General features: G+C 43.6%; 1 protein-coding gene across 1 annotated transcript; it reads right to left on the reverse strand.

Moving 5' to 3' along the window:
- Positions 1-996: 996 nt before the first annotated feature.
- RFC2 (replication factor C subunit 2) lies at positions 997-9334 on the reverse strand. The gene is made up of 11 exons (XM_084219094.1): positions 9167-9334; positions 7443-7512; positions 6606-6647; positions 6110-6216; positions 4881-4982; positions 4071-4171; positions 3240-3397; positions 2832-2897; positions 2278-2358; positions 1827-1940; positions 997-1180 (listed from the first exon to the last, which is right to left on the reverse strand). Exons 1-11 carry the CDS (start codon positions 9283-9285, stop codon positions 1070-1072), a joined length of 1071 nt encoding a protein of 356 aa, XP_084075220.1. The 5' UTR covers positions 9286-9334; the 3' UTR covers positions 997-1069.
- Positions 9335-9834: the final 500 nt, after the last annotated feature.

The following is a 9834-nucleotide window of genomic DNA, read 5'->3' on the forward strand; positions in this document are numbered from 1 at the left end:
GTCCTTTTGGGACTGGCTTTAGGTGTGCAAGGGTTTCTGGTGCTCAGCCAGACTTGCTAGACACTGTTGTTTGAACCTAATGCAAGGAGACTTACATCTCCCCTGGGTCCACCTCTCTCCACATTAGGTAGGCAGTAAAGTGAGAAATTCACTTCCTGTTTTCAATTGAAGCTGCTTTAGAAAAGTAGTTTTGGCTGGTGCAGCTCTGAAAATGGAGCTGGGCAATCTGTGCTGAGTGCTGGAAAGCAGCAGCTCTGCACTCAGAGGGGGAACAAACACCTGTGGAGATCAGGAGGGGTTGGTGGCCTCTGGGACAAACACTAGTCCTCTTCTCAGGAAAAGTGAGTGTGATTATGTCCCTGCAGAGCTGGAAAGGATTTGCCCAGAGGGGAGTCTGCTCCAAACTGGAGCTGTGAAATGCAGCTACTGAATACAGTTGAGAAGAAACCCTCTGAAAGCAGGTAGGAACAGAAACCTGACCCTTCGTGTTCCTCACCCTTCCACTGGCACGACCACAGGGTAAGGACTGGCCTTGAGTCATCCAGATATGGTGTTTGCTGGTTTGGGACACATCCATGGTAACATTTCTTCCTTCCCCATTCCAATGAACACATTTAATGAGAAAGCAAAGACAAAGCAGGCTGGCTGTGATGTGCAAAGGAAAATTAACCTTATTTAAATTTCTGGGGACAAAAGCTGTGATGCTGTGTCTGTAGAGAACTCAGCAGCTCAAGCCCCAGTAAATGCTTTATTTTGTGCAAAAAAACTTCCTTCTTGGTCTTGGTAAGATCACTCATGACCAGGCTTGAGGTGTAACCCCTAACAAGAGGATTCCATTTTTGTTTCTCCTGCTTAGGTCTCAATACCAAGGACATAAGCAGGTTTCCTGAGTGTACTGGACAGACCTCAATTGCTCTGGACCCTCACAGTCCTCTCTTCTATCCTCCTTATAAAACACATACAATTTCACGGGTTGAAGTAAATTTTAGAGCTTTATTGGTCTAAATAAAAAAGTATGAAACATTTTTGCAGCAAATCCTGGTTTCCTCCAGAAGGCTCGAGGAGGTGCCTAGCTGGCTGCAGGGGCTGCAGTCTTCTGGCACAGCCGGGCCAGCAGCCCAGCCATTTGTAAAAGGGAGTTCACACCTTCTGCTATCTTCATGTGGGTGTACCCAATTTCCTGGGGACAGAGACATTGTCAAGCCTGCTGTTTACTCCCCCAGTCTGTGTACATTTCACTAATGACTAAACAGAACATACCCCTTACTGCTGAAAGACCAGCTTTGAGTCACTCGTACTTCAGAGAATGCATCTACTCCTATAAACCAACTAAAATGCCTTTTGTTTTTAAAATCAAAGCCTGTGTTTCCCCACTTGCTTTATAAGAAGCAAGGTGCCTTCATATGAGGACAGGTTTGAAATATGAAGAGTGATTCCATAACAACAGCTGACTGTCAACTCTCTGTTAATTTAATATTTTACTATCTATTGGACTAGAATCAAGTATGCACTTGAAAAACATTTTCAAGGAGTTATCTGAGGCTTTGAAATAACTAATAAATTCAGCATTACATCTGCTATTAATTTTAGCTGATCACTAAAGTGACTTCTGGCACTTCTGTGGGTGTTCAGATGCTAAACTTCAGGTGACTTCTCACTGACAAACTGATGATGCAGTGAGAAAGAAGGCAGGCATGAGTCAAAAAGCACTTTCTTTCTACTAATATATAACAAATTTTAAACAGAAACCCCTGAGGCTGCTCCTGATCACATCATCTTCTTAAAAAGGCCCAAAAGGCCCCATCAAGAGCTGAGTTAGTACCAACCTTGATAAATTCCAGTTTCAGATATTCTGGCATTTGAAAGGTCTTACACACTCGGAAGATATTGCCAATGACATCTTCTGGAGAGTATCCCAGGCGCCACAGGTGGGCAAGAATCTGTGCAGGCAAAAATAATCCCCCATTTATCTGCCAGGTGAGTCAAGGATATTCACTTTGAACAGCTGTATATCATCACTGAAATTGCATGTACTGCTTATCAGCTGATTTAACCTCAAGCATCTAGCTATTGATTTCACTACAACTTCCTTTTTTGCTTCTTGGCTTACTTATCTGAACAAACTCCTGCCCAGAAGGGATTTAGTTTATCAACTCATCTACATGGTATTTTCCTTATCTTAAAAAACAACACACATTGTGAATTCCTCAAAGCAAACAAAAAATTTTGTAGAGAAATAATGCCTGGCTATACTGAAGACAAGACATGAAAACCAACCTTGTATGCTTCATCAATATTTGCATTTATGCAGTGTTGTATCATTTCTTTCACAAGCAGAGGATGAGGCTCATCACATACCTGTACCCAAGAGAAATATTACACTTAAAATGTCAGAAGACTTTGCATTAAACTTCTAGTATTTTCACCAAGTTTCTATGGAGCTGAAGTACTGAATCAGAAATATTGCATAATACAGACTAAATTTTAAATAATCTGACTTTTCAGATTCTTGTATATTGCGATTCTGTAGTTCTTCTATGTGGCAGACTCAACAGCATGAAATGAGAACACCCAAGGAATAGATTCCCAAGTTATCACTGAGATTTCCCAGCAGTAATTGGATTTGTGTGGTTTGGGAGAGCTGGAAAGGTCTCAGATGTGCCATTAGGGATGTCTTTTCAAAAGGCACATGGGCTACTTAAAGTCTAATGCTGTAACTGCTACATACACAGGGCTGTCTGCAAATCAGTAAAAAGGCTCATGTGCCCAATGGAATCACACACAGACACAGGGCTAAACTTCTGGCAAAACTGTTTTCAGCTATTACTGACCTTAAAGACATTTTCACTGTTTATAAAGCCAAATCCAGAGTATGTGGACTGTAAGTTGTTTAATGCCTGTGAAAGAAAAAATAAGATTTCATTTATTTTCTGAAGTGCTCTACTTCTCACTCCCCTCCTCAGGATGAAATGCACTTCAGGAAATTATGCCAAATAAGCAGTTTGCCATTAAAAAACCAGAAAAAATGCACAATTTTATGCTGATTTTATTTCCTCCCACAAATTTGGTATCCACTTCCCACCAACTCACTTTTAAGGAGCATTTTAAACCCTCACAAAACCAAACAGTTTAGTTACTCTTAGGCCACAAGTCCTCTTTACCTCTCCAGAGAAATCCTTAGGAGTTGCAATTCAGAAGTTTAAACAGAAGCCTTTGTTTTATTGTCTTTCTCCTTTTACCTGTCTCATATCGCCTTGGGCTGTGAAGATAATGGCTTCTAGTCCATCATCTGTATATGGTACATCCTCTTTCTCAACAATTTTCAGCAGCCTGGCAAGTATTTGTGCATCTGTCAGCTTGGTGTAACGCAGCACTGCACACCGAGACTGAATGGGTTCTGAGGACAGAGATGTGGCATTAGCTTCTCTCTTTTTCTCAAAAAAACCCACAACCAAACATGTCTTCATTTCAGTTTCCAACAATTCTTATGTCTTTTAAAGAAAAAGGACATGTAAGCTCCAAGCAGAACACAGCCTCTCCTTAAGCACATACAATTGTGACAGTCCTTCCCTCAAGCCCAAATGTGTCAATGGAGTTTGCCCAGATATGTGGAAATATATACAAAGCTCAGCTTCCTCTGTTCTCCTGGATTTCTGAATATAGATGTTTATCATATTATTTTTTCAAGTGAAATCTAAGGTGCAATGTGTTCACCTATAGGCAAACTTAAGATTGTGATTCAGAAATTACAAAAAGGGTTCAATACCCAGTAAACAATACACCAAACATCCTAAACTGTGGCAGAGTTGGATGCAGATTAAGCCCAAAGCATGAGAAATCTGCTTCTGCAGTCACATATGGCACCATCCATCAAAAATGGCTGCTCAGAGGGTTCCCTGACTACAAAATTAAACTCTTTTATCTGCTGAAATACAGGTGGCTTGATTTTTCAGAAGTACCATGCTTTCTTGCAACAAGCTGGACCAAGCTATTTCTGGCAGCTGCCTTGGAAGTTAGCCAACAGTATGGAGAACACATGACATGAACAGCCAGGGAGCAGCAGCACTTACCTATGATTTTGTCAGAGGCATTGCATGCCAGTGCAAAACGTGTTGTTTTGGAATAAATTTCCATTGTTCTTCTCAATGCTTGCTGTGCTCCATCTGTCATGCTGAGGAGAGACAAGGAGTTAGGGCAGAATTTGCCCTTCATTCACTCATAGGTGCAGCCTAAGAACTATTTTCACATAAGCTTCAGTTTACTGATATTAAGCTGTGCTTTGATAAACTAAGCAGCTTTTTCTAGTCATGTGAACGAACCACCCTGCAATGCAGGGCACACCATGCAAAATGACATCCATGACATGCAAAATGAAATCATTAATGCTCTGAAGAACACTGCTAAGAATATGGAGGAGGAGAATGTCCCTTTTTCATCCAGTGAAATTCTCTACATGAGCCAAGCTCTGTCCAAAGAGGAATCACAGAATCACAAAATGGCTTGGGTTGGAAGGGACCTTAAAGCTTGTCCAGTTCCAACTCCCTGCCATGGACAGGGACACCTTCCACAAGATCAGGTTGCTCCCAGCCCTGTCCAACCTGGCCTTAAACAGTTCCAGGGATGGGGTATCTTTCCAGTACACTGCTCTGTTTCATATCCAGAGCATTCCACATCAATATTCAGCATCTCTTTTCAAGGAATGATCTCTTCCTGCTGTGAGTACTCCCATAAGATCACTGTTCAATCCATATTCATTTCCTAACAAATTATTTTGAACAGCTTGATAGAAGCACTCAATACTGTCCAAGGCTGGAGCTCTACAGAGAGGAGAGATGCAGCACATTTCACACAGGAGCTGAGGTAAATTTAAAACAACATACCTGTCTGCTTCATCAAGGATGATTATTTTATGCCGACCTTTTGGAAGTGTGACCTTTTGCTGGGCAAACATTTTGATTTTGTTTCTTACAACATCAATTCCTCTGGAACAACAATTCAATTGATTCATGATAAGGTGGGTGAAAAATACAGAATAGATTTTTTTCAGCAGCCACAGCAGCTGAAGTGCTCCTGTTCTACCACTGCTCCTGCCCCTTCAGCTGTTTCAGCACAACTGCTGTGGAACCACGCTTCAAGCCAGACTGTCCCACTGATTTGGATTCAAACACCAACAACCCTTGGTTTTGGGGGTCTTGAATAAAATAATTTAACAGTAGCAATATAAATATACACAAAGCCAGTAACCTTACTTGCAGTACCACCACAAAATTACTTATGTTTGGCACAAGGGTAATAAATAAACAAAGGGAGAAGCATTTAAGATTGCTTTGCCAGCTCTTCCCACAGCTCCATCCACAGCCCCAGCTGTAGCTCAGAAGAGTTTAGGAAAAACATCTGGACAGACTGAATTATATCAACACAACACAGACACTTTCTTAGAGAGAGTCCATTCAAAGACCTACTCTTCTTAAGAAAGGATTTTAGTTTTTTGTTCTGATTACAAAAAGAATGTTGTGATTCTGTAGTTCTTCTATAAATTATACTAACAGGGTAGGTAAAGTGCATTGTGCTCAGACAACCCACCAGGAAATGTCAGAATACTTCAGGATGGGTCTGAACAGAACTTGGGAAATATAATCAGCCCTTAGTGCCTGATCCTTGGAGTACAGTCAGTGTCCTCTACACACCTCACACCCTGATCCTACCCTGAGGTTTTAATCCTCAGCTGCCCTTACAACCCTCATGTCTCTCACTCTAAGCACTGAAATGTTTGAGTATAAACACCCTGTTCACTTTTCATCCTTAGGATCCTCATGGATGCAGTGGGAAGCTTAACTCTTTCAAATAGATTTGAGAAAAAAGTACCATTATGGATTCTGCACTCTGTTTATATTTTCACATATGAAAGTATCTATGAAGGTTATAAAACATCAAGAAATTCTACCTGTTGATGGGTGAACAGCAAAGACTTGCCTAACTTTTAGTTGGAAAGAATGCACTAAAATAAATCTCAAAGGCCTTACTACAGCATTAAACCCATCAAACTGGCCTCAGTTTAATGGAAACTTGCTTCTTCATTAAAAACTTGGTAAGGTTTATTCATTCTCACCTGTCATTTGAGGCGTTCAGCTCCAGAACAGCATCCTTTAATGCAGGACCGAGCAGAGCACGAGCCAAACACAGGATACTGGTGGTTTTACCTGTTCCTGGAGGGCCCTAAAAATGTGACAGGGCAACAACTGCTGGTAAGTTTAATGAAATTTTCTAAGTTATGCTCTCTACAAATCTCTTCAGTCATGAAAAAAGGCTGCAACAGAAGAACTGCAGAGCAAACATCAGCCTGGAAGCTGTGCCTGAGCTCAGGATCCTGCCCCTAACAGAGGAGAGAGAAGCACAGGATGTGCTGTGTTTCAGCAAGCACCTGAGGTAGATTTAAACTTCTTTCCTTGTCTATTCTGCCAAGAACATTGCTCCAAAACCCCACAACCAACATCTCCCTCACCAGTACACTCAGGCACAAAGCCCATCTGTACTGGGAGGCCACCATGGCTAGATTTCAAATCCAGGCCCAACACTGAAATACAACACAACACAGCAATACTCACAGCAATTATAATGTTTGGTACATTCCCCTCTTTTGCAAAGACCTAAGAAAGAATGATAAAAAGAAATTATGTAAGAAAATAAGAGGAGCAAATAGTTTCCATTCTGTTCTATTTTAAGCATCAGAAACAAGCTTCTTTTTTTCCCCTCCTATTTTAATTTTTTGAACCTTGCTGCTTTCATTGTTTTTTTTTAATTGAACTGTTAGAAATCATATAGAATAATATGGGAATATTTAAAAGCACTTAATGCCACAGATCTTTAGTACTCTTGCCTTTCCTTTGCACCTGTTTTAATTATATACTTGCTAGTATAATCTATCTGTTAACAAATACTGTGTTCACAGATTAATTTGTCAGAGAATTACAGAATCCTGGAATAGCTAGAATTGGAAGGGACCTTAAAGCCCATCTCATTCCAACCCCCTGCCTTGGACAGGGACACCTTCCACTACTCCAAGCCCCATCCAACATCATCTTGGACACTTTCAGGGAAGAATTGATATAGCAAACATTTCTTTTCCAAAAAACTTTTATAATTCTTTCTGCTGTTATACAAATTATATTTCTTATTGAAACAGTATTATGGTAACAGCTACAAATTCTCTGAGCTGTATCAAATGCTCTCTTTTAAATATCCCGGCTGAAGAAGGCATATTGCCTTGCACATCACACAAATATAATGTAAAACTTGTAATTGTTAAAGTAAATCAGGAAGCTTTCTTCCACATACTCAAGTATGGATGTAAAAATACAACAGTGTTTTTAGTAGCCTGTGGATCTACATAGAAATATATATTTTTAAATAACCTGTAATAAGATACAGGGACAACTACACACCTCCAACCTGCTCACAGTATCTTCATTTCCAACTATTTCGGACAGTTTCATGGGCCTGTATTTTTCCACCCTGTAAAAGTAAAACTCCACACACTTCACCACATCTAATAAGGCTTTAATTGAGCTTTAGAATGATGGACAAGGAGGATTATGCTAAGAGAGGACAGGACAAAGATGGCTGGACATGAGTTCAGTGCAAGTGCTGCAGGGTGTCTGTCATTCCTAAGCACAGCACTAATCCCTGACTAAGAGAACCCCAGAGTGGTTTGGGTTGGAAGGGACATTAAAGCCTGTGAAAAATGTGTATTTTATGATTGGCTTTTTGCAAATATTAAAATGAATATTATATGTGTTGTGTTAGAAAGTGACGCTGTATTAATTTTTATAAGCAGTGTGTTAAATATAGTTTTAGGTTATAACATAATGTTAAAATAGAAACTATGCTATGTAAGATACCAAGGTAGCAGCCACAGGACACCTCAATCTTTCAGAGAAAAATAATTTATTGCTCCCTTATCAAGTATTTCTTGCCTTGCTCAGCCATGAAGATGCTGTCAGGATTCAGAGGAAGAAGTTGACACTGCCCAGACAGAATCCTGTGTTTGAATGGAATTTATGCATCATGGATGAGGTGTATGAATATGCAACAGGCTGTTGCTTTTAAGGGTCAATCCTCTGTTAACGTGGATCCCTTTTCAGGCTTATTTTGCCCAGAAAGAGGTACCCAGACTGTCCCTAACTCTTTGTTCTTATTGTCTCATATTGTCCTAAATCCTAATTGTCCAAATTTTTATTATTCTAATTATATGACTATTTTTTTATAACCATTATATTACTATTACACTTTTAAAATTTTAAAAACAAGTGACTGGAGTTTTTCACAAGCCCATCTCGTTCCATCTCCTGCCATGGGCAGGGACACCTTCCACTGGGCCAGGCTGCTGCCGGTCCAACCTTGGGCACTTTTAAGGATGGAGCAGCCACAGCTGCTCTGGGCAATTTGTCCAGGGCCTCACCACCCTGAAAGGTTTTACTTCCATTGGTTTAAAAAGGCAAAAGGAGGGGAAAAATGCTCAGCTCGAACAGGAATTCGGTGCCCCAGCCTGAGGGCAGAAGCCACCCTGTGTGTTGTCCCATGGTGAGCACAGTGCAGGGCTGACCTTCGACTTTCTCCGTGTTACAAGGAAATGGCATTTCCTTCCACTTGCTTGTTTTCCTTCCCATTTGTTCCCAAAGGAAAACAATGGGATTTTCTTCACTATTGATTTCTGGAACTGTTCCAGACGAGGCTTGGAGCAAACGGAAGGTGTCCCTGCCCAAGGCAGGAGGCTGGAACGAGACGGCCTTTAAGGTCCCTACTAACCCAAACCATTCTGTGATTTCTGCCTTCCCAGCCCCGCAACAGCCGGGGAAGTCACAGGGCGCAGGCAGAGTTCCGGTTCCGAGCCAGACTGAGCTGCTGCAGCCCGGCGGACACCGGGGCACAGCGCTGAACACCCGGGCCTGGCTCCGGCCGCCATGGTCCCCCTCAGCCGCCACAACCCCCACCTTCCCGCCACAAGCGCCCGCCCTCACCCCATTGGCTCTGCCGCGCACAGTCCCGCCCCCTTCCCGCTCTGCACCAATCACCGCACGCCCCGCAGGCCCTTCGCCCCGCCCCCGCCCGGCGGGCGGTCATGGCGGCTCAGGGCGGCCGCGCTCCCTCGCCCGCTGCCCCCGCTCACCAGGGCAGCTCGTAGTGGCCGCTGCCGCCGCTGGGCGCGGCCCCCGCGGGCTCGGTGGGTCCCCGCTTCTCGCCTGCCGACGGCCCGGCCTTCTCGTCCTCCGCCATATCCACCTCCATGGTGGCGCAGCTGGTGCTCCCGGCCTGTCTCCCTGTTGTTGCCGCCGCCGTGAGGGGAGGGAGAGCCGCGGGCGGGCCCGCCTCCGGGGCGGGCCGGCGGAGGCAGCCGGGATGTGGCTCTCGGGCCGGGTTGTGCGCTCCCCAGCCGGTCTCCTGCTTCTCTGGCTGCTCTGTGAGGCGGGGAGGAGGCAGCCCGGGCCCGTGATGGCCGTGCCGTGCCGTGCCGGGCCGGGCCGGGCCGGGCCGTGCCGTGCCGCGCCGTGCCGCGGAAGGACTGTTGGTGAGGGGAGGCCGCTCGCAGCACGGCTGGGTGTTCTTGTACTCGTCCGTTTGAACTCGCTGGGCTTCCTACCCTACTGCGTGTTAAGATAATAAAACAATAAAACAATAACACGTTTGCATTTCAGGGGTCTGAAACTTTGCTTTTTCTATCCACCTGTATTTACGCCCCCCTCCCTCCCCCCCCCCCCAAATGAAAACGACAGAAGATGCATTGCAAAATATTGTAAGCAGTTATATGTTATAGTCGGGGGATGATTCTGGCTCTGT

Source organism: Fringilla coelebs, assembly GCF_963513975.1.
Source record: "Fringilla coelebs genome assembly, chromosome: 20".
Classification (NCBI taxonomy): Eukaryota; Metazoa; Chordata; class Aves; order Passeriformes; family Fringillidae; genus Fringilla; species Fringilla coelebs.